Source organism: Lepidothrix coronata, unplaced genomic scaffold (genome assembly GCF_001604755.1).
Source record: "Lepidothrix coronata isolate B3197 unplaced genomic scaffold, Lepidothrix_coronata-1.0 Scaffold248, whole genome shotgun sequence".
NCBI lineage: Eukaryota > Metazoa > Chordata > Aves > Passeriformes > Pipridae > Lepidothrix > Lepidothrix coronata.
The window spans coordinates 869155-894933 of record NW_016690428.1 but is presented as its reverse complement, the minus strand read 5'-3'; the positions used below and the strand labels follow the sequence as shown (position 1 = coordinate 894933).

General features: G+C 44.5%; 1 protein-coding gene across 4 annotated transcripts in view; it reads right to left on the bottom strand.

Moving 5' to 3' along the window:
• GPC1 (glypican 1) overlaps positions 1-25779 on the bottom strand; it is a 203831-nt gene that overhangs the window by 25701 nt on the left and 152351 nt on the right. For all 4 annotated transcript variants that reach the window (XM_017835099.1, XM_017835101.1, XM_017835102.1 and 1 more), the window contains exon 3: positions 2846-3237. In XM_017835099.1, coding sequence (XP_017690588.1) covers positions 2846-3237 — 392 coding nt within the window. The remainder of the gene's footprint in view (positions 1-2845; positions 3238-25779) is intronic.

Genomic DNA, 25779 nt, shown 5'->3' with positions numbered 1-25779 from the left:
GCAGGTGATGAAAAATGCACTTGGCATTGTGCAGCTTAAATGAAAACCTGCACTTTGTGCTGAAAGCACAGCTACAGAAACACAGAACCTGCACGTGAACACAGAGGTGCTGCCCCAACATCCCCACCCAGGCGTGGCCATGGCAACCCCTCACTGTGTGCCAGGGCAGGTGCCAGCCTGCACATCCATCCCCAGCCCTGCCAGGCCACCTGGGCTGTGAGAGCCGCACCAACCACGTGTGTGCCCCGGGTCCCATCCCAGATGGCAGCGCTCCCGCTGCTGTCAGTGCTGGGGCAGGTCTGGGGCAGCAGCCACGGCATCAAAAGTTTTAGAACTCGGTGTCAGAGCCCACAGTCTGTCAGGGTGACTTTGCTTTGAAAGCTTGGATGGCAGTAAAGATGAAAAACGGTTTTGCCATTTTCTCCCCGTCTGCCCTCAAACTATTTATGCCCAGCAGGACACAGAGGGCCTGCTCCCACCACATGGCTCCTGTTCCTATTCCTGTATGACTACTAGCCACTGGCCAAGGGCTGCCTGAACCAATGGCTTCCTCTGAGATCGGAGCAGCTGAAGGCTGGGGATGAAACACCCCTTGGGTACAGTGGAGGCATAGCAGGGATTAAAGAAATCTCCTGAAATCCACGCCGGTAGCTCAATCAGGGCAGGCTCTTCCCCACTTTAAGACAGCCATGAAATCTGGCAAACAGCATCAGTCCTCCTCTAGACTGCCCAGTAACACTGACTCCAAGGACCTGAAACAGCAACAGGATATACGGGATATACTGACACACTGAACTGGAAGTATCCGAGAAGCTGAAACCAGGAGGGTTTTATTAGAAATCCACAGTTTTTATGGGATTTGCAAATAAATAAAACTAAAGCAATCTGATTTTTTCTGAAGTCCAAAGCTAGGTAATTTTTTTCTAAGTGTCCTGGCTTTCTCAGATTTCCTGACTGAAACACTCACCAGTGCTCCACATGAAATTTCAGCTCAAAGAGCCAGTTTTAAAGACTACTGCTACCAGCTGACAGGAAAGTCAAACCCCAGTTTTGACCTTAATAAAAGTCTTATACACTTTCTTCTAACATTGTAAGTATAAAGCAACATGAAAAATTACTAAAACCAGGGCACCAGTTGTGAGTTGAGTCCAGCACTTCATATCCATTTGACACAAGTGTAAATCCACAACTAATAAAGGAAATTGGGTAAACCAGGCCTTTTGTTTGAGACACAGCTGAGGGCTATCAGGGCATCCGTAAAATGGATTTCTCTCCTTAGCACTCTCACCCCTTCTTGCCTAAAGTACAGGGCCTGAAGACAGAAGAAATGGGCCAGTTTGGGTCCTCATTACAAAATCGGCTCTCAGGGAGGCTGTGCTGAGGTTTCCCTACTCAGTTCATGCAGACTGTGCTACAACAGCAAGACACCAGGCTAACTGCAATCCCACGGAGGGCTTCTGTGAGACAGGAATGGTTGGGACCCTCCTGAAAGACCCTCCATCCTGAAGGAATGGGCTGGGGAAAGGCTGAGGGAAAAGGAGGAACTGTGGCTCGTCATGTTCCCCGCATCCTCTTTGATGAGTGATCCCCAAGAGAAGGAGAATTCAGAAAGGGGGGAGCGGAATCAAAATCCAGTGGGTCAGAAGCCTGCAGTTGCCCTGCCAGCCTTTACCCACCAATCTCAGCTACAGGCAGGATCATGCCCATAGAGCTCAAAATCTCTGCCATTCAGAGGATTTATGAAAAGTATTTTACTTTTGTCCCCCTGAAATTACATCATTCTCCTCTTTTATCTGCCTTAAGTATCAGGAGAGTGTGATGTTAATGAGATGTACAAAGGCTTTTGGGTAGCTGAACAGTTTTATAGTCCCACATTGATAAATTAAAGCATTTGTCACTGTTACCACATTAATGTTTCTTCCAGAGATCAAAGTCTGGATTTGCTGCATTGTGGTACCGTCCTCTGCTATGCATTACCACGCATTACCTTCTGAGAAAATGAATTGTGATCCTGTATTTTTACATTCACAGTTTAATCACACCCTGATTGTCACACCTGCTGATTCCCATCTCCATGTGCATTGTGCAAGCCATTTTTGCAGTATGGATTTTCTCCTTGATACCTGTTTGAAAAGCCTGAATATCTTGTTTCAGGACAATCACTTTCTTCTGGCTCCGAAAGGCTGCTTCTGCAGCAAAGAATACAGACAACATCCTTCCTTCTGGAACCCTGGATTCAGTCATGTTAATTTACATTTATATAGCACCTTTCATCCCTGAAGATCCCTATGCACTTTACAAACTCCCTCTTCTCTGTACACAGAACCTGTACAAATAGACACAGCTACATAAACAGACACAGCAGTCCCACCACTGACTGCTGAAACACATCCCTCTGTCTGTATTCCCAGCATACTTGTGGCAATCCACCAATGGTGCAGCATATCACCATCAAGGAGGAAAACAAGGCAGAGTGATTTAGAGGCACGGCACTTCCCTGTCAGGGAAGCACAAGGAATCTAGGCAAGCAATGGAATGGCTTTACAGCCTGGGCGACTGACATGTCCTTGGCACTCTGCTACACAGGTTAAAATCAGGTAAAGACTGGTTCGTGGTGAGTTACACCTTGCTGCCTCAGTGCTGCTTTCAGTGCTTGTAGAAGTCCAGGCTTGCTGCTCCCTTCCACTGCAGGGGTGACCCTCAAGCAGTTTGTTTTATAAAACTGAAAAGTACCTGCCTGCTTTTTAATGAAAACGGAAGGGGAAATAACCCCCCTCCCCAACGGCAGTTGTTGATTAGCTCCTGCCAATCTGAGGGTGGAGGAGAAGGGAGAACCCCAGCATACCTGAGACACCTTTTTGACCACGTCGCTGCCCACCAGAAAGCCCTGTGCGTAGGAACGTGCTGCGATGAAGGCTCGGGTTGCCTTCACCTTCAGGTCCCTGGGAACTTCCCCAAAGGGTTTGTGCTGCTCTGCGTGTTTCACCATGCAGTCCAGGTACTCATCTGTGATGTGGTACTGGGGATTCATCAGCTTGAAGAGCCGCTCCAGCAAGCGTGTCCAGAACTCATTGAGGGCCTCTTCCAAGTTGATGTTGGAGCTGCGGTAATAGCGGCGCAGCTCGTTGTACAAGTCCTTGAAGACCTTCATATTTTGAGTGTACAATTCTCCATACATGCTTGGAAAAGCATCATAAAGGGCCTTTTCTGACTTGTTCAACAAATCCTGGAAATAACCTGAAAAACAAGAAAAAGGAGAGGTGATGTATTCCAGAGAAGCTGGAATCCAGCAGATTGTGTCATTTGGCAGCATAACTGAATACCCTGAGAAAAGGGCCCTAGTAGAGCTTTTCCTCCAACCGACCTTACCCCTCTCTCAGACTTGAGACTTAGCTGAGAAGATTGAGGGAGGAACCCCACAGTGCCAGAGAACCATGGTCTGGGCCTCAGGGTCTGTCAGCCTCCCCTAGAACCAAACCTGAGTCTCTCTGGGTGCAGAAGGTGTCACAGTACTACTCATAGGTTTTCTTCACAACTGGCACTGCTTAACGCATACCACAACTTGCCACATGTCATTTCCTCAGCCCTGGTGAGATGAAGCAGGGCTGCCACCACCAAGGGTCCCAACCCTTCCCAGAGCCACCCTGTCAGCCCTGGTCGTGGCAGCCAGCCTGGCTCTGAGGCACAAGCCTGCAAAGCACGTGCCAGTCCCAGGAGCTGCGGCAGGAACAGGCATGTCTTTCTGTGGATTTCAAGACAGGGCTGTACCCAAGGGTTTGTGAACTGAGGCCAACATAATCATGTCTGAGGCTCTCATCCCATTTGCTTTCTTGGATGTGCATCCTGCTTTTGTTTCGGTAAAAATAACTAAATGGTTTTACAGCCTAAGTTCAACAGCCATAGATGTGACAGAAATGTAACTCTCTTGTACGTACAGCAGGGTAAAGATGACAGATTTGACTCCTCCCTTAACAACATCTTTAGGTATTTCAACTGCCAGTTACCTTCAGGCTGAGAATGCGCAGTGGGGAACTCATAGCAGAACTGGCCTGATTCAATTTATTGATTTACGTGAGCAACTTCAATCATCATTTAAGTCAGTGAGAAGCAAAATAATTTAAATAATAATTTTCATTTCAATTACATTTGTATTTTTAAGGCCTTTTTTAAGCAAACCTGATTATACTATTCTCTAAATCTAAATTACTATTATTTTTTTGGTGATGCATGATAAGCTCTAGTTGAAGAGAAACTGTTACTCAATTAAAATCAAACAGCATGTATAAATTAACTCCACTGTGCTAGGCATATAAGGAAAGAAAAAAAGCTTCTGAAAAATTCATATTGCATGTACAAAGCTTTATTAAACAAAGTGCTTTTTTTAGGGAATGGTCCTGACTACAATTAAAGATCTCTAAAATTGTAGAACTACAGTTCTATCGTCTTGTTTATATTCATGGACTGGAAGCACCATACAAGCTTTCCTACAGTAATAATCTCTCATTGGCTTCTCAGATTTGAAGCTGAAACTCAATAAGTGGATCAACCAGTGAAAAGACCCTTTGCATCTTCACCACAGGCTGCTAATACCAAAACTTCTTGTACTATTTTAACAAAGACTATTTTAATTAAGTATTAATAGCCTGGCCTCCTCCAGCCACAATTGTGTGCTCCTTAATACTTTAAAATTTGATTTAAGTGCTTTTAAAAGACTGCAAGTAAATCAGGTCTTAGCAAAAGTCCAGTTCAATCACTTCTGCAGAAAATAAAAATACGTTATCTAAAATGTTGAATAAAAATTGGTTTTCAAGTGTACTTTTGGAAGAAATTTATTCTTATTCAACCTGACCAGGTTGGCAGTTTATATCTCCAAACATTTGTACTGGGATCCTTCCATCTCTCAAATGACTGCTCTGAATGTATTTCTACACCTTCCCTATTGAAACTGGATTTCTCTCTGCAGACACCAGGCTGTCAGGGCACCTAAGCCACCTATAAAATGACCTTGTAATGGGGGTTCTTCACAGAAAAAAGTCAAAAGCTGATCTCATCAACAAGTGCTTTGCTGAAGACTTCAGTTTAATAAGAAGAGATGCTGTAGCATGTGCCATCCTAACACAGCTTATCAAAGCCTCTCCTCTGCAATCTCAAAAGTCACCCTCAAAAGGGTGACTTGAGCCCTGCTCTCTCCCTGGGTCCCAACTCCCACTTCCCCACCCCAACTGCCAGAGTGGACCTCTCTCTCAAGGCAGGACAATCTTGGCAAGCATTCCTGGGACACACACAGGACTTATCTTGGTAACCCTGACCCACTGGCCTCTGCACAGACCCTAACCCTAACCTGAGAGCCATGCTCTGTGTCCAGCACAGCAGCTGTGTGCACCCACTCCTGGGAGGTTCTGGCTACTCCACCAACAGGTGAGAGCTACAAGAGGATGATTTGCTCTGGCACTGCTGTGAGCTGACTCAGGGCTCATCCTGCTGCAGTGCCACCTTATCTTTTTGCATGGGCACCCTCCCCTGCAGCATCTCCCTGGGGGCTCACAAGCCAAGCAGATGACTGCCAGGCTGATGGTTTGTCCCGGCAGGATACTTTTCCCAACCTGACTAATCTGAGGTGGCTTCATTGCTGTTGCCACAGCCTTCCTACCTGTATGATGAACAAAAATGGCACTCATCTCCAACAAACAAAAAATACAAAGTTTCTCTGATGTTGATGAGGTGTATAAAAGCTGCTCTGTATCACTCCAAACACTGCTGGATGCCCATTCACGATTTAATTAAACTGAGCTCAAACTCTCTTTCTTGTATAATGAGCAGTCTCTTCTCTGTGACAAGAGACACTAACTGAACAAATTGCTCTGCAATCCAGGTACAACATGCAGCTTTGCACTCACCATCACAAGGAAGAAAACACCAACACAGTCCAATTTGTCAATTCAAGGTAAAATTACTTTCTTTGTATAGCTACAGGAGAAACAAGATGTATATTTTCCTGTCAAAAAACTGGAGACTGCTCTCAAAAAAGTCCAAGCTAATTAAGGGCTGATGAACTGTTACTTCTCCCCCAAGTCTGAGAAGACCAATTACAGACAACTCGTTTGTGGCTGGTTCTCAGAAAGTTCTTCTAGATCTCACACACTGAGGAAAAAAAAATCTACACTAGCTAGGGAAAATTAATTAGCAATTAAGTCTAAATGTGTTTGTGATGAATGGCTGAGCTGGCAGGGAATTTAAATGCCCATTTTGCAGCAATAGAAGGCACTAAGAAGTAAGGTTTGTCAAGAAGGATGCACAGAAGCTTGTGCCAACTGCCCTGGTCCTCGGCACAATATCAGCCAAGATCTCCAACTAACGCTGCATCTTCTCCTTAACACTCCCTGCCTGCTGATATCCAAACTTTTAACGTGTTCAGACGTGTCATAGATAAAGGATATGCAGGGCCTTGGGATAAACAACTTGCTGAAGCACAGTTCACACATCTGCCCTTCTACCTTGATTTCAGGTAGAAGGAATTATTTATTTGAGGGAAGCACCCCATCATCTGTAGCCATGGTGGGTGGTCAGGTAACCTGATCAGAAGTCGCTAATAATACAGCTGTCCCACTGTTTCTATCAGAAGTTACAATGACCACTTGGCAGGTCCATATGGATGTATTTTGGTCCACCACTGCTGGGTCTGCCCTGGCTCCCAGAGCTCTCTTGATTAGCACTGGTTAGCACATGGTTTCACTTGATTAGCACTGTAGCACATGGTTTCATCAGCCTCAGGAATGGCAGGGATGGAGGGAAAGGGCTCACGAGGAGCCAGTGCTGCAGCTGTAAAGCACTTCTGGCTCCAGGAGCCTACCCTGCACTCCCGTCCCTGGGAGTAGGTACACAGACAGCTGAGGAGGCTCTGCAGAGGCCATCTTCCCTCCGAAAGGATGCATTTGTTTCCACTCCGAGTCACAACAAAAAGATACAGATTTTGTGTGCACCTCTGTTGAAAAACTAGACATGTTCTTGGCCTCTGCCAGCCTCAGAAATTTGACAGTTCTAGCCAGAGATACCTTCCTGTGAGTCACCTGCTAAATCCATGACTGGGCTTCCCCATTTTCAAAAAGTTTTCTCCAGGAGTCATTGAACAGGTGAGTCCTTCCTTCCTCACCATTGCTGGCTAAGGGATTCACAACACCCAGGAGGTGACTTTCTAACACCAGTACTTCAGACAAATCAAACTCAATTTTTCCTGGGCAAATGCAAGGCACAGCTTCTCAGCCAAGGCCGCCTCTACAAGAAACACCACCTTTCACACCCTTGCTGCAAAGTATTCAAAAGAAAAATAAAATGAAATGGCAGTCTGTTGGTTTTTTTTATTATTATTATTGCCTCTCACTTCCAGGCTCAGAAACAAGACAACCAGTTTTGCTCAAAGGCAATTTGGCAGAGGCTAGGTCTGAAAAAGTCTGCCTCAAATACAAAAATGACAGAAAGTTATAAGCAAAGACATGAAAGGTTTTTACAACCAAGACAATTCTGCCACCTTGGCCGCTGTTTCTCTTGCTGTTGTAGTGACAAAAAATTTTCAGAGAATTAAGTTTTCAACCAGAATCTATAACCTTTGCATTCAAGAGAGATTGTAAGTCCCTACCCATTCCCCCGCTTCACAGCTTCCCAGTGTTCGCAGCTCATATTTTCACAGTTTCCACGTTTTCACAACTCTGGATTCAAACTGGGAAGCTGTGAACAGCACAGCAGGGACCGGCAGTTTCTCTCTGAAGATGGAAAGTTTTGAGTTTCTCCTTTATCACTCCCTCCACCCCCAAGTACTTTATCCAAGCTCTTTGATACCATTTGATTACTCAACATCTGGAACACACTGGGGTTTCTTCAACTAATATAATGATGGAAAGGGAATGGATGTAGGAGGGAATGAAGGAAGAACACCCAAATGCTCCTTAGGCATGCAGCAGAGCAGGCTTCAAAACACATCAAATCTGAAAGGCATGCTAGAAGAAATAGGAGAGATGGAGAAAGGTGACTGAATTACTTTCGATGTGAATATTATTAAAGCCTTAGGCAGAAAACTGCAGCACAAAAAGTCTGACACACAACTGGAAAGAGATGAGGGAGGAAAACACATGGCTCAGATGATGCCATTAATTCCAAAATCAGATGTTAAGAATGAATATGGTCCTAAAGGCAGGTTTAGCATTGGATGACTGGATTTGATGAAGACCTTGGGCAACCACCTCTACCTACATCTGGAATTTAGTCATAATAGGAAGGCTGAGGGAAATATGCTCACCACTAACACCGTTATCATGTTTCAAGAAGGCTGGACTAAAGAACAGGAGAGGAAAATTAGCTGGTTCTATGGTGTCCTGAACCTCAGTAAAAGCAGAGAAAGAAATAGGATGGGGATGTCTGCTAGAGCAGAGCTCCCTCTCAGTGCCAGACCTGTTGGTCTGAGGCTCAGTATTTTCCTGGGCTGAGTTCCCATTTAATACACTGCTGCACTTCTCAATACCAATTTGCTTCTCCATTTGGTTCTAATGGTGTTCTTGCAGTCAATCTACTATTAGAAGGAATAATTCAGCAACAGATTTAAGCCATTAAAATCCAAATCTAATACATTCATGTCTATTTTATTCACTTCGGCAAGTATGATAATATTTTATTTATAAAATTGTTATTACTCATTACTAATTTAAGTACTACCCATGGTGCTGAAGAGCTGATACCAATCCAAGAGCAGTGACATAATCTGGTTCATACCTTAGCTGGGTGCTGCCTCAGGAAATACCCACAGAGAGACTGACTTAAGCTCCATGTGCAGATAGCCCTGCATGCTGCAATCCTGATGGCATTCTCCTAAAGGATCACCTCTCTCCTCACAGCTTCACACTCCTGTGAAACTGCTGCTCTAGTGTAGCTGCTTCCCCAGTCCTGGAACACCCTGGAGAACACAGTCCCTCCCTGCTGTATTCTGGATCACTCCCATCTACCACATCTCTCCCAACACCCCCCTCTTCAGTGGCTGTGATCTAAAGGCATCAGGACAAACTAAGATTAAGATTGCAAGGAAAAAGCCCAAACAAATGGAGATAAAACTGGCTTTTATCTAGAAGCCAAAGGATGAACGACGTGATGAGTGTGCCAGGATGTTAGAATTATGATGCCTTTAGGTAGTATGACTTCAAAATGTTTAGGATTTTCTCCAAAGAGCCACTTGACTGATATCTTCTCTGCACACTGTGTCCTGGGACTGTGCTGAGAACTGCATGGGAACACAGGACTGAAGAGATGTTGTGGGCCAGTGAAACAAGTAACAGCTCTGCCATGCAAGCATTGATTTTGTACTCTCCTAAACCTGCTCAGTGACCAGCATAACAGCAGTTTGAGATTTTGCCCTCATTCCTCTTGGAAGGCTGGTCCAGAGCACCTCCTCTGATGGGTGGACTCCTTTTCTCAATTTCTGGTTTAAGTTCATTCTTTATTCACTTGGTCTTTGCCAATATGGTCTGTAGTTTCAATTGTTGTTTTTATTTCCTGGTGTTCACTCTCCAAGACATTAATACACCAAGTCCCACACTTTCTCAGCATCCATGCTGCCTTGCTACACAAACAAAGGTACTTTCCCCTCCTTACACCTGACAGACTCTCCAGTCCTCTGGATTGCTCCACTGGCTCTTCTCTTCACCTCTTCTGCTTGGCATTAACTTTGTTTAACTGTGGGTAGTCAGAACTACAAACAACATCTCCTTTTCTTCACTGGCAATAACACTGTGAATACTGCAAGAACTACACTTGTCTTTTTTGAGAATGCATCACATTAGCATTTCACAGGCTTTCTACCACCAACTGCTACATCCCCAATTCTCCCCTTTGCTATTTCCAACCAATTAATCCCCAGCTGTAGGTCTCACCCTGGAATATTGAATTACACCCTATTTCTATTATTTTGGTTATCATGGTTATCCACTATCCTCTTCAGTAGTGACAACTTTTCCCAGCACTGTGTTACCAATTAATCTCATGAATGCATTTCCCATCATTGGTGCCAGTTTTTAATGGGGCTGTTAACCAGGATGGGATCTAGGCCTGTGTTGAGAACCACAACTGGGACCTCCCTTCAGCCCAGGAGCTCTTCTTTCTACACAGTGTACTGCTGCTGCCCCCTTAGCTAATTCACCTAATAATTCCTTTACTAATTTCATCTCCTTCAGCTTAATTAACTATTCAAGGCATAGATGCAAATATCTTTGAAGCCTCCTGAGATGGATTAGTTGATAGAACTGACACACCAGGAACAACAGTGAAAGCAGGCAGCTATAGAGGGTTTGACTGAATCTTTACAATAGCTGTCTTTGGGTAGGAGCAGAAGTCAGCCTACCTTTAACTGCAGATAGCAGACAGCTTGCTTCTCGTGTTAGGGAAAAAGAAAGGTTTTGAGAAAACAAAAACATTTTCCTGCAAAAGAAAGTTGCATGACTCTGCTAGTGAGAGGCCCCAGGAGGGAGCACCTCCAGTCACTCCAAATAAACTGTACTTCTTCCACCAAGATTTGGACAATATTTTCATTTGACACTGTTTTGAGTGGCAGAGAGGTGTAATTATTTGCACCTATTTTTTCTTCTGCACATTTCCCCTCTTCTGTTTCTACAGTTTTCTAAGATAGTTTGCTTTTATCTAAGTCAAGCAGGACTGGATCCAGCTATCAAAATAAGGGAGTGGAGGAAGATGTTCCCTGGCAGGAAACTTCCCAGAGGGAAGAGGTGACCCTCACTCAAAGAACAGTGGGGAGCTGGATATTCTGCTTGTCCTCCTGATGAGCATCGTGCTCACTGGGGTCCAACAGGGTGTCACCCAAGGTGACAGCAGCAAGCCCGAGTGTCACAAGCACAGCACCAAGACGCTCCCCAGCCCCAGCTCTCTCCAAAACACGGCTAGTGAAGAAACCACTTTGGGCTTTGATGATCCTGATGCACTCAGTATTACCTTCTCGATGTCCCTCAGAAACAGATCTGACATCCCTGAACTCAAGTTCATAGAAGTCTGCAAAGACAAGAGTCACTTGGGGCTGGGGAACAAAGGAGACAAAATTGTATGAGTGGCAGGACATAGAAGCGAAGCCTGTGCACAGGCTGCAGCATTAATAGGAGTCAGCATTCCCCCTAGGATGAGCCCACTGTGATATTTCCTTCTGCCTGGCAGCAAGAGAGCGAGGAGGAAGCTGGAGCAAGTGGCCCACACCTGCTCAGAAAGGGAATCCAGGCGTCACACAACACCCTCACAGATCTCGGCATATTAAATGCCCCAACACAACATATACCACAGCTGACATCCAAACCAGTTGCTTGGTAGCTCCTCTATTGTTTAGGCTTGGAATTTCCACGTTAGGAACTGCAGTGCAACACCAGGGGCAGGTGCTCAGGGTGAGAGAGGCCTGGCAGCCGCTCTGGCTGCACATGCGGGAGCACACCCGAGCTGTGTGTGCAGCCGTGCTCCAAAGGTGGAACGACTGAGCAGGAGTTGGCTACTAAGGTGTGCCAAGGTTTGTGTGGCAATGACAGGATCAAATGGGCTCCAGTGGTGCACAGGCACACGCATGCCTGGAAATACCCAAAGCCTGTATGTGACTGTGGCTCTGTGTCCGTGTGTGAGACTGAAAGACAGGCTGCACCAAGGCCAGATTTTTCACATGTTACTTCAGCATCCATCAAATTCCAACCCTGTTCCCTGTACACCTCCAGCCTGCCTGGCAGAGAATGAAGAACTGTGTAGTGGATTTGCTCTGTTTGCATCCAGGGTGGGACAAACAAACACAAGAGATGTGAATCTTTAGATTATTTTCCCTGTGTGTTTTCCCTGGATCTGAGCTGGCAAGGGATTTCAATCACCTTCTAAATATATCTGTGCTACAACCACAGACTTGCAGCAAATGATGAACTGCAAATATTGCCCCAGCAGGCTCTTATCAAACAGATTTCAACACAACCTCTCTGTGAGATAAAGACTGGGAAGATGTGTGGGCGGGATTCATCAAGTGGGAGTCAAGTCTGATCTGGCAGCTCAGTCCTCACTTGACAAGGAGAAGGCACCTCTTTAGCATGAGCTGAGCTCTTTAGAGCCACTCATCTCTCACTGTAGTAGGAGTTGGGATAACTGAGCTAGAGTAGGCTGAACTTTTGGATAAATGAAATTTCGTGAGATGAATTTTTTCCCTTTAAGAAAGGCTGCATTTAAAGGCAAACCAATAAGCACCAGAGCTATCACTGACGGGAACACGAAAGGCAGTAATATTAATTGCCAATACTGTTTGTTCCTTTCCAGGTTTATTCAGTAAGACCTGAAGGGCTCCACTTCTCAAAGAGTAAAATAAATTCAGAAGTATCTTACAATATTGAGGGTTGTTGGCAGTTTTAAAAGGTGCAATATCATGGCCAGTCTTCGGGAAAGGTCTCTACCCACATTTGTTACAAGCGCGCTGGAGATACAGGGCTTTGCAAATGTGGGTAAGGCCTTCGAGCCTGCGCAGTGGATTTTTTAGGTGAGACACAGTGTGTGCTGAACTGAGCCCACCCTTTAATCCTGAGGTTCATCTGGACGGTGGCAGCGAGGTCCTCGGGACGTAGGTTTGTTTAGAGTGACCTTCTCTTAGATGGATGGCCTTACAGGGCTGACGAGCTCCATCTGCCCAGGGGAGTTCCCTGACTGGGAATCGAACCCGGGCTGCGGCGGTGAGAGCACCGCATCCTAACCACTAGACCACCAGGGAACCCAGAAGGTGCAATAAACACCCTGGATAAATGCGCAGTACACACCTGTGCAGCAGAGGTATTTTTCACTCCAGAAAGAAAAGTGTTCCTTTCCTCCAGCTGACGTGAACAGCTGTTAACGCAGAAATGTGCTCTCCTATCTGCAGATGAACGGGAGAGGGCCAAGGTAACCCCCTAAAGCCTTGGCTGCATGTCCATCTACTGGGCTGGTGACAAACTGCAGAGACATGGCATGAATGAGACAAGCAGTGGATCCACTCAGGCCATGCCTGTGGAGGTTGTCACATTTCCAGCAATACCATCCTGATCAGACACATTGAGGTTGAGTTTGACTCTCCACCCCTCTCAGCAAGCACCAGGCAGCTGCCAGTTTGTGCATTAACCTGCCCGAGTTCAACATCAAGGTTCTTCCCTTGTCTCCGACCCACACTGCTGAGAGCTGAAAATAATGAAGCCTTTATAGCTTTCAATAAACATATTCCAACTTCTTCCTTACTAACAAAATATACCATGAACCAATCTCTCACTAAGTCAGGCTCTTTGCAGCATTATTTTAATTGAGAAAAACATCAGTGAATGATTATCTCTTTAGAAGTAAATGCATTTCATTGTCTGCAAAAAAAAAAGCAAACAACCCCATGGTTTGTGTCTATTTTTGACACTCTCTGTGTTCAAAGAGGGACTTACATACTTGAGCATCCACACTGCATAGTTTTAAAGACTAAAACTCCTTCCTTGAGTTTGCAAAAGCTGTGTCAGTGGGACAGAACTGACGATGGTTTTTTATCTTCTTCCTTAGTCCTGCCCTCTGCTCAAAACAGCCTCTAGACAAACTATTTTTCATTGGGTTAATTGGATCATTTGGATCTATGCTTGCCACTGCATTTTTGCAGTATAGAGTATCTAAGACACATGATCCTTGGATATCTAAGCATCTTGAGTATCTGACACATGGGTTTTCCCAAAGGAACAAGGAGGATAAAAATTAACAGCTGTGGGGATAATATTCCAGACAGGCAAAGTTCCCCTGTTATTACTGCAGGAGTATCTAAGTCTGTATAAAGCTCTTAATCTCTAGCTTTCTGTCCTTTAACGCCATCAGAAAATAACTTGTCTCTTTGTAAAAATATTTTGCTTATGACATTCCTGCCCATGGAACCAGTATGAAAAGGAGAAACAGGTAAAGATGAGTGAAGACAGTTAGTGTTAATATCCAACCTGAGGTATGCAGCACATATGTGTCTCTGACAGCTGGGAGTGGAAAGAATGGACACATAGACAATAACATGCATATCTATGACTGGAATAATAGGCAAATTAAAATCAACTGCTATTTTAATATAGATGAAATATGGATATCTTATATACAGCTACTCTAAACTAATATTAAGACATTACAACACACCTTTAGAAACAGTCAGAAAGATGGTGGGTAACACAGCACTCCCTCAGCACTTCAACGCATGGGGATTATCGTAGGAATAACCACATGGTACTTCTTTTCCCAGTTGCCTGCTTCAAAAGAAGCAAATTTTAGCAATAGTTAAGGAAAAGGAATCCATGTTCCCTGGTAGATACTACAAAGATAATTCCAGTGGCAAATTTTAGTTCCTGTCTCACCTGACAGCATCTGTTCTGTTAAACACTACTAACTTTTCAACTTGTCCAAAGATAAAAATTTAGATAAAGCTGGATTTTCAAAAATCCTGAGTATCATTTGACTCCTGCTGCTTTAAAAGACAAAGTAACTTATAAAGCAGTTCTAAAGAGAGATTCAAACTTAGTTTACCCCCAATTTTTTTCTTTAAAGTTTTGTTTGTTGTTTCTTTCAAAGGTTGCTAAGCATACACTGGCTTATAGCCACGCTGGGATAAAAACACTGGATTCTCTGAGCTTGGGAGCGTTGCTTGGCTGGAGCCCACCTGTGACCCCCCAGGTAGTGCTGGCTCTACACGAAGAGGTAAACGTTAGACCACAGAAAACCAAACATAGAAAGACTTCTGAATGGATGGATGCAAACATGGCACCAGACTGGGAGGTCAAGTGTTCTGATCCTTGACTTGGTGTTGAAAGCCTTATGAAGAGGATCACTTCAAAACTAGAATGAGTCGCAACACTGAGACACCACAACCTAAGCTATAGCTGTCCTACTACTGAATTACCACTAGCTGATTTTGCTGCACTTTATAGAGATTGAAAAGAGTAAAAGACCTTGTTGAATACTTGGGCCTTTTTCGATTATGTCTGAATATATTTTCCAACGGGCATAAACATACTTATGTTTCTTTGTGGACTATACACATGTTACATGTTACTGGCTTGATTTATTATTTGTGTAGAAGTCTTTAAAGTAAAATCACATCATGACTGTGACCAGCATGGAAAATCTGCCACAAAATTTATTTGCTTTGGGAAGTTGCCTGATGGAGGAAGCTGCTTTTCCATCCTAACTATGGCTTGAAACCCCCTGTCCCTCTGCTGTTCACCAACACTGTTTTTAGATGAGACACATTGAGGGAATCTTCCCAGTCCAACCATTTGGCTAAATTCCCATGGATAGCCACATAGGCTACACCTGACAGTGGTGCATAATGCAGCAGCAATCTACAAATACATGGCTAGGGACTATCCTGCACCCTCCACCACCATTCCATAGGGACAGGACAGACAGAGGACATCAGCACTGGCCTGTGTGGCATCTTCACCCTGTGCCAGCACTGCAAACTTAAACTACCCTGAACACAATATAGCCCTTATTTAGGGGCCAAAGTGAAGCAAAACAGAAACTAATATCTGCTGGGATCTTCCACCCCTGCCAGTTGAGTGTGCTTCCCTCAGCCAGGACTGACTGGCAGACAGTCACCTCCAAGCTACTTATGGACATTTAAACTTCATCTGACCCTTATCTGGAGGCTTAGGAAAGTGTGTGCAAGAAGCTGAGAAATGTCTCTCATCTCCTATCCTCACTAATTCAATTTTAAGATGTACGTATAATAAAAGTATTTATAATTTATATGAATCAAACATAAATCACCTTTGAATTTGTCAGCATTATAAAACCTTAAAAGGCAACCTGCTTGGGTGCCTTGTGCTTCTCAAGACTCTCAGCTGGATACATCAGTGACTGAGCACATCTGCATCCACCCCTGGCTGTCATCATGCTTACGGAAGGGAGATCAAAAATGCATGTTAAAGAAAATAGGAGCTGAGAACTGGAATGGTAACTGCTCTCTGAGTGCAGCTATGCTTAGGAAAAACAGAGGGGAAACTACATGTGCTCCTTCTCTTTAAAAATTCATTTAAAACAACTAAAAAAAGGCTTTTGTTACCCTGAGATGCTGGCACACTCCTCCTGCATGAGATGGGGCTTCTGCTGTTGTTGAAGCATCTCTGGCTCCAGTCCAAGTTTGAAGGATGGGAGAAATGGATACTTGTTAAAGGCATGTGCTTGAATCACTTACCCAACACAAAACTTTCCTTTTTCTTCCTGTCAGATTTTTATCCCAAGTACCTTGGACTTGGGGCCAATTCTGTAATAAATTCTGACCTTCTTAAAATGTCTTCCCATGAATGTAGATTGAAATCCTCATTAAGCAGCTTGATAATTTAATGCATTTAGTACATTTAATATGCATTTATGAGGATGCACAGAGAGGTTGACAAGCAGCTGTCATTCACCTTTTTCTCTTATCACAAACGCTTGAGGCCATTCAAAATAATCTCAGATCTGGCAGAAGATCTAGAACAGACAAAAGGAAACACTATTTCAAATAGCCAAGTTATGGAAAACCCCACTCCTGCTACAAAATGTCCTGGATGTTGAAAAGTAAAGTAAATGCAGAAGATGATCCAATCAGAAAAAAGAAAGTCCATTGGTGGACATGAAACAAAATGAACAAGACATCCAGGGTAGCAGAGGAATCACAAAACATTCATGGGGCAGAAGGCACAAAAAATAACTTTGGCACTGCCTCCATACACCAGGGTGACCCTCATTAATTGCCATTACCCTAACTGACCTGGGATACAATCAAGACTGAGGAAAGAATCAGAGCGAATTTTATTCTCTGGGAAAAGGAAGTTAAGATACCAATCACCGGACTCAGAACACAGACCCACCAAACCCAGCCCAGAGCCACTGCTGGGTCCTGCTCGGCTCATCGGGGATGAGGCACCCCAAAGCCTCCTATAACCAGGACCTGGGACCTGGCCAAGCTCCTCTTTCTGGCACTGTCCCCCTTAACCAGAACCCTCTTCGTGCTGCAAATGCCCTTCTGTGACCTTGTGGTGCCTAAATGTATCTCCAGAGATCTTCCATAACCCAGAAGCTCAGTGATTAACTTAATTAGGATAGCAACTTACATACCTCCTGTTAATGAAAAGCCACGTAATAGAGCACTAGATGATGATGTGCAGACATGCTTTCTGAACAGGAGCTCAGACTGGGTGAAGCAGACCATGTTATAACCCAGCTCAGAAACAGGCAGCTTGTGCAGGTGACACAGATCCAGCTTTTTCTTTACAAACACTCTGGTGAGTGAGACCCAAAGGTCTCCTCTGCATGTAAACAAATCCACGGAAATCTACAAAGATATCTTATACTACCATTGCAACAATAATAATAATAAATGCAGCTTAGCATCAGCCCTGGGCAGAGGCAATGGATAACATTACAACCTGAGCAGTGCTTTTATTAAGGCTTGCTGCTAAGGAGAGCCCATCCTACATATTGACTTTTCCACGCCTGTTGTGGTGGTGGATAATTCAACAATTTGCCTTTGATTCCCTCAGGACGCTCCATCTGGGTTCAGATCAATGGCCCACCCAGCTGTTTCAGCTGAACTCTGCTTTTAACTTGTGGACTGTAAAACAGCCATAAAAATTCCTGGTGTGCTCAGGAAAAAATACTAGCAGTGATGTACATTCCTCAGAGCATATCCTCCATGTGAGCCAGTCTGTGTCTTGGAGGAACTGTTTTTGGGTTGTGTGAGCTTTTCAAAAGGACATAAGTACTGCTCTGTGCAGTTTAAATAGGAGAAAGCAAACTGAATGATCTTTCCCAGTGTTTGGGGGAGCTGAAGAGTAACTCCCAGCCCTAAAACACCATGGATGTGGAAGTGGGCAACTGGGGGGGCCCTGGAGGAGGACTGGGTATGCGCTCACACTACCTTTTCTGAAATCCCTATTAATGCCACTGAACATAATATGCTGCACATAATCGACTGCTTATGGAGCTGATTTCGTATACTTTTAATTCTCATTTCAGCTACATGCTTGGCAACTTTCTGTTTATGCCGCTCTATAGTCTCTTTCAAGAGAGAAAAAGTAGCTCAACCCTTCATTAGCAAGGTGAAGGGCAATCTCGCTTCATTCAGAGCTCCCTGTGTCCCTCTGATATGTTCCAGGGCTTACAGCTCTGGATCCTGCACACAGAAAAGGATAAGGACTAAGGAAGGGGTGGCATTTGTGTGCCATTATCAATGAGTCAAAGCCAGGAGACACCCCACACGTACAATTCACATGACAGATAACCAAACCTTCAGCCTTCGGAGCATTTGACACTATAGCCTTGATCTTTTGCCATTATCATTCACTTGCATAACCAACAGAGGAGTTGCTCTGCAGGATCCATCTGCCCAAGTTCTCCTTCAGCACCTCATGGTAGTTCTGTTAGTCATGCAGAGATGTCTCTTTTCAGTGGATCATGCTTAGATAAGACACATGAAGGTCTCAGCCTTCAGTCTCCCTTCCTTTAATTAAATTAACATGTTACGCTCCTGGGATCACCTCCCTACCCTTCATTACAAATGCCTGGGGAAGGAAACCCCTGGCACTTAGAAGCTTGCTCCTGCTTCAATTATTTTAACCAGTGTCCTACAGTGATACAAACCACTGATGTTTTGTAGTGCTGAAAGCAGGGAAGTCATTTAAGGTCTTTGCAGCTGTTCAGTTTGTGACAGAGGTGTTGATGCTCCTTGGTGAGGTTTTTTTGTCTGCAGTCTCACATAGTCTCACAGCATGTAATGTGTCTGTAATGTCTCTGAAATGAGGGAAAGAGTCATGTGCACAGGGAAATCTGTGCAAGCGGATTGAACAAGTGAAAAAGAAAGGGAAAAAAAGAGCAGGATTTCCTATCTATGCTGGTCCATCCTCTAGGACGGGGCTGAATGTGCTGGTGGATTCAAACCAAGAGTATCAAAGAGAGTGAATGAGATGGAAGGAACACAGCTCCTACCAGTCTTGTGAAATGAGGAAGCACAGGCCAGGTAGAAGGGAGGGACCCTCAGCATTCTGTCATGGATCATAAAATCATAGAATGGTTTGGGTTGGAAGGGACCTTAAAGATCCCCTAGTTCCAGCTCCCTCCAGGGGCAGGGATGTCACCCACTAGACCAGGTTGCTTAGTGCCCCATCCAACCTGGCCTTGAACACTGCCAGGGATGGGGTATCCACAGCTTCTCTGGGCAACCTGTGCCAGGGCCTCACCACCCTCTGAGTGAAGAACTTCTGTCTGCATGGGAAAGGCTCAGCAAGCCTTTGGCTTACTGACTCCTAGGGAACACATGGTGGGGACAGCCAGCCTAAATGTACTGAGTCCAGGAACAGCTTCAGTGGGATCCTACACCTTCTTTGACATGAAAGTCAATTGTGCATGAAACACAAAGCCCTAGAAAAACAGATTTCATTAGTTCTAGTGCTCGTGGAACCATTTGCACAATATGTTAAAAAATAATAATAAGAAAAGCCGGTCATAAAATATTGGCAGAATGGAGGAGCTGCATGTCCAGAAGCTAAAATGAGTCTGAACAAGAAGCTAAAATGAGTCTGAACAAGAAGCCAAATAGCTGCAACTTATTTATAAGAGATCTATTGAATAAATGGCTCTGGGAACTACTGTATCAATTTATCCTCAACAAATGAGAAAGCAAAAGCTGTTTCCTTAAAGCACTGCCTTGGAGTGAACTGATCGGTAGCAATATTAAAGCAGAACATATTAATGATGATTTTTTTTTCTTTTTAAATTATGTAGCACTACTTTCTCATGTCTAACAGCCACCCTAGGAGGCTGGGCAGGACTCGTTACACCCTTACTGACACATTTCTAATTCAGCAAATTGCACAGGAAAGCACCTGAATAAAAGTGGTTGGGAACAAAAATCACCTGCATTTGCCTGTGAATGGAATGCCGAGCTGTGAAGTTCCTCTGCACCAAGTATGGGGCAGTTGGTCTCTCATGGGCCCTTGATCAGACACCAACACACATCTCAGTGATCAGGTGTGGACTCTTCTCTGCTGAAGCAGTTAGACCCTAGTACAAGCCCAACTAGTGTTAGACTTCCCTGCTGACTGTGGAAGGGAAAGGAACATCTGCTGAATTTTCAGCTTTGTTCAGCCACCACAACAGGCTGTGCTTCAACATTAAGGGGGAGAGAAAAATGCACGTTCAGTTTTAACCAGAGAAAGCCATACCCTTCCTCCCTGCTCCTCTGCCTCTGGATACAAGGGCTATATGACCAGATGTCAGGGTGAGACCACTTGAAAGAACACACACACTATCAAAAGCAGAGTGCGCACTTTGGAACTTACTTCAGTTGTGTTACTGAAAGCTTTAAGTAAGTCTAATTAATGTTTTAGCCCTTGGCATTTTTATCACTTGGTGTGATCTAACAGCACTCCTTTTTCTAATCCTCTTAAAATAGGCTGTTTTAAAGGTTTACTCAGGCTAACACTTGGACCATGATGCTAAAAGTATTGTTATTAAAAGCAAAGTTATTTGGTGTTCATTAACAGGATGACAATTAGCTGGAACACAAGTGTAGCTTGAATCACAGGACTCATGCCTCTGTACTGATTTTATCTGAAGCTCCTGAGGACACCCAGGCACAGACAGTGGAGTGGCTCCATGGGCTTCCTGTGGCAGTCAGGCAGGGAGAATCCCACCCTGCCTGCCTGGGCGTTTCACTTGAACAACCACAGCCGGTGTCATTACTATTAGGTTTTGTGGAACCCTCTCCCCTAAACGCTCCCCTTCCTTTTTCCCCGCACCTTTTTTCTTTTCCTACTGAGGCCCTGACGTATCTGAAGGGCTTCTGCTGTCTGACTTTAAACCGAGTTAGCTCTATCAGATTTATTTTTGTCTGTCTGTGCCGAGGTTTGAATGGGTTTCTGAAATATCACTGTGGCAGACTTTGGGAATAACGATAATAACGATACTGATTTTGGTTTTCAACCAGCTGTCTTCTCAAACACAATCAATGTATTCTTTTCTCTTGCCACAGCAAGCATAGTTAGTTTATATTTGAACTTTTCCATCTTTGAGAACATGTTTACCACTGCCTCCTTAGAGGACACTGGATCTCATTTACTTGGACTTCCTCTGTTCGCTCTCACTGTGAAGAAAAGCCCTTTATGTTGATGTGACACTATAAAAATCCATAATCATCAAGTTAAAAATAAACCTCTTGCCAGAGTAAGATCAGCTGAATATACTGAATTGCTTTTTATTTGGTTCTGTCTTGTATTTTTATGTTCGACTTCAATTAAATTAGTTTTCCTCAGCAATTCAGAGGCCTTTAAGTAACCATGTGTCACTGAATATAAAAATCATGTATTTATTGCATAGATAAGAGTGCACACCACCACAGGTCGTCTCACTTCAAAGGTCTTATTCCAACACAAACCCGCTTTTTATTGCTCAGAAACTGCCACCAAGGACCCATCAAACCCCAGCTCCTTCTGCTCCTGCCTGCAAGTGCTCTCTGGGCAACAGAGGGAGTGCTGGGGAATGTGGGGGGCACATTTGCTGACTGTTTCCTGAGGAAGTGTTTGGCAGATAAGAGGAAGGGATGAAGAACACATAGTACAATTGTACATCCAGAGTACTTATTACAATCTTGAGTCATCTACCACGGTGGAGAGTTTGATTCTCCAATAATTTCACACTACATAAAAATCGAATCTGTGATAATTTAGATAGGCTATCAAGTACTGCTGATCTCCACCGCAAACAAAGCAAAACCAGTAATTGCTTTTACTGAAAAATTATGTGAGTTTTAGGGTTTTAACACTGGGTTATCCCAGGGGAAGAAGAAGATTGGAAAGTGCTGGTTTCAACAAACATGAAATTGCACAAAAAAGTTGCAAAAATTAGATGACACTGACTTTCCACACATAAAAGCAAATAAAAATGCTGTAATATTGGCTTCTTCAATTTAATCCAATTAGCCTGTGAGATTTCCATTTGTTTTGATATGAAAAATATCAATTCATCACAATACTGAGTTTTATGGTTACTTCATTGTGCTTCCATTAGTAAGAAAAAGCTATTGATTTAAACAATGCACACACAACCACGGCTTTTCAAACCAGAACTCATATTTTTCTTAAAACTCATATTTTTCTTAAAGGTTTTTCTTCTCGTAACCTATTAATTCATCAGCACAATAGTAAAAAACAAAGCCAAGGGGTTAAATCTCACAGCCCTTGCTCTGTCCCAAGGGCCACAGAGGGTGCTGGCAGTTTCCATGTATGAATACTGCATTTACATCCAAATTTTCTGTGAGGGAGGGAAAAATAATGATTTTATGGCTAAGACAAAAGCCTTCCCCTCCTGTGGCTCACAAGCTGCATGGCAGCTCCTGGCAGCTTGCAATCAGAAGTGTTGCAATATTTAATATTAAGACTCACGGACTTCTGCAACTTCAGGAGTTAACACGGTCTCTAGCTGAGGTCAGGAAAGCATGCAGAGGGCTCCAGCTAAAACCACTGGATTCCAAGACCTTAAATCCTTTTAGAATTTAAAATAGGAAACTTCTCTTCATATATTGGCACAGTTTTAGTCTCTCCTCTTTGCTGTTTCAGTCTTAGAGGGCTCAACTGGGTGCCATTAACTCCTAAAAGAATTTCAGGATTATCACACAGGATTTCTACTTCTACATTTAAAAGATTTCATAAACTGCAGAAGGTGGATATAGGGCTTGGTGACGCAAAAAATGCTCCCACTAAAACTACCAGAGTGATAGACTTGGCAATAGATTGACAGACTGAGCATCCTCAAGGCAAGGAGCAGGGAGGCTGGGTCTGCAGAGCCACATGGGGAGCTCACCTCGAGACCCACTCCAGTTTAGACTATAAAACACCCATTATCCTTGCTTGTGCATATATAGCTTTTCTTAAATTGAAATAGATGCCATTTCCTATTATAAATAATGTGTTCCACAAATAGATGTTTTCAGGAACAACATCTGTGCCTGTGCTTAATTTGTAGCATGTTGGTTGTCTTACAGGAGTCACTGGGAGAGGTCACATCAGTTAAACTAGTTGTGAGAACTGAACTTTCTAGGACTGGAGTCTTCATTTGTATTTTGCTTTTGTTTTGCCTTTGCCTTTCATGGGTTTTGTGCTTTTTCAGTATCATGGCTATGGTGGGGTATGTGTGGGTTATTTGGGGGGAATACTGGAAATGCCAGCCTGTGTATTTCAGCTATTGGTTTAACACAAAAAGCACTTGTAAACATTCTCTATGTCATTTCAGACAAATTCAGAAGTGGTTTTTCAAATGGTAATTTTTAGTAGTGTTGACTTGAACTGTTCTGTGTTGCTGCTGACAGAGCCCTTGCACCCAGTCTCCACGCTGCTGTAATGAGAAGGGGAAAACCAGGGGCCAGACCCTGCCCTGCCATGGCCCCCGACCCAGGCAGGTGACAAGCTCTGTGCTCGGGGGCTTTGCAGTTCTGCTTGTGCCTGAAACACAACTTGTAGCTACTGCAGAGCAAACAAGTCCCGACACAAAGGGCCTGTGCTGTGGCTGTGCCCTCGTGTTAGCCAAGAGTGTGTCACAGCTGCTGGTGAGACTGTGCCCAGGACAGAACGGCATGGTCATCAGCGATGCTCTCTTGGCAGCAGTGCCAGCAGCGGGTACAAGCAGAGATCCCCTGGGAGCCTCACACTCCCCCCTCACATTCTGCTCCCCTACTTGCAGTGCCCCAGATCAGTCTCCAAACCCTGGCACCAAACTCATCGCTCACCTGGAAATAACTGGCAGGGTGGAACTGCCTTGGGGTTGGGATCTGCCTGTGGCTGGGCAGGGGCACCTGGGATCACGGCAGCTCTGTTTGCCAGGGTTCATCTTGCTGAGCCCCAGGCAGTGCTGCACCTCCACCTGCCTCCACCATCAAACATCAACTTCCCTGCTGCTCGAGGGGCTGTGCATGGTGTGGCTTTGTATCTCCAACCTCAGCAACATGAGGAAAAGCTTTTCAGTGGCAAGCATGAAAGGTGAGAGGTCCCCAGTGTCTCAAAGGGTATATTGCTGCTTGCTACATCAAATAATAGACACCAAACTGCCTCCAGGAAAATTTGTATACATGTAAGATCAGGAGGTTTTACAAATCATTCCTTCCTCCTTTTCCAGTTTTCTCCACACCCATAATCTATAATTTCACGTCTGGTATCCACCTGATGGATTGCAGCCCTGTTGATATACTGCAATAACAAATAAATGGTTATTATTAATGGAACTATAAATCACATGCTCAACCCCTATGCCAGCTAATTGTAGTCTTTTACATGCTACCTGCAGCACTGCCACTGCAGCAGAATGTGGCATTCCCTCTTGTAACCAGTCACTAAATCATGGTGATGAAGGGTCCCATGGCTACTCCAGCCGTTCCAGCAGTGGCTGCCCCTCCAGGCATGAGCAAAGGGAATCTTCCTGCAGCATGACAGCTGTGAGAGAGGACCCTGATGCAAAACCCAAACTTATTCAGGTCTTCATCTCTGGTTAATTTACTGCTGTGGATATACAGAAAACTGAATGCTAATTGAGCTGGTATGTCTGGGCTTTCCTTCTTCTTACCACCATGAAGGAACGGGCCATACATTTTCCCACCCCACCAAGGGATGATATTGCAGCAGAGCTCCCTCATCAGCCCATATACAGTTTGCAGCTCCTCCTATATAAAACCCAGCAGCTTGGCATTTAGCCACAGGCTGCCAGAGCCCAGTGATGATTAGCTGGGGTGGTTAATCATTTGGGCTTCACATTGCGATGCAGCACTCTCACTGCTGCGGCCCGGGTTCGATTCCCGGTCAGGGAAAAACTCCCCCGGGCAGATGGAGCTCGTCAGTCCTGTAAGGCAATCCATCTAAGAGAGGGTCACTCTAAACAAACCTACGTCCTGAGACCCTCACTTCCACTGTTCAAGCTCGCTCGGCCCCGGCAGATGAACCTCAGGATTAAAGGGTGGGCTCAGTTCAGCGCACGCTGTGTCTCACCTAAAAAATCCACTGCGCAGGCTCGAAGGGTTAATGACCTTTCTCAAATCTTCGCTCACGAAGACTGGCCATACACACATTGCAAAACCCTTTCAGGCATTCCATCAGTGTTACTTTCCATTGTGCTGGGCTTTAGCTCAGGCAGCTCCCTTGAGATCTCAAAAACCAGCAGGGTTGTTATTTTTATGTGTGTTTGACAAATGGGTAAGACTGACTCTAAAGGCCTATCAACTATCTGGGTTTTTTTAAATAAAATAAAAAAAACACAACCCCCCAAAAACCCAGAATCCCTCGCTGCCAATTATGGTGATGTGGTTGAATAAAGTCCTCGTACCATTCTGCTCGCAGCGATGGTGGGCAAATGGAATGGCTGGTACAAACAGAGGCACCAGCTCAGTGACACTCTTCAGTGATGTAAGGACAGAGGTGTTGTGCTGAACAAGTGCTTTGTTCTAGGTTCGTCTTGTTCCTGCTAAGAGGAAAGTGGATCACATTTACCCAGCGATATCTCCCTGGTTCTGCCCTCTGATAATTGGAAGACAGATGAAAAGAGCAGATCATAGAATCTTTAAGGTTGGAAAAGACCTCCAAGATCACTGAGTACAAAATAGCTGAAGATAAAGGAGGCCAGGGGATCCCTGCTGATACACTTGCTGCAGGAACGCTTTATTTCCTGGAAAAACACACCACTTGACTTGGGTTTATGGCAGGAGGCTGCATGTTGGGCCATATCCACTGT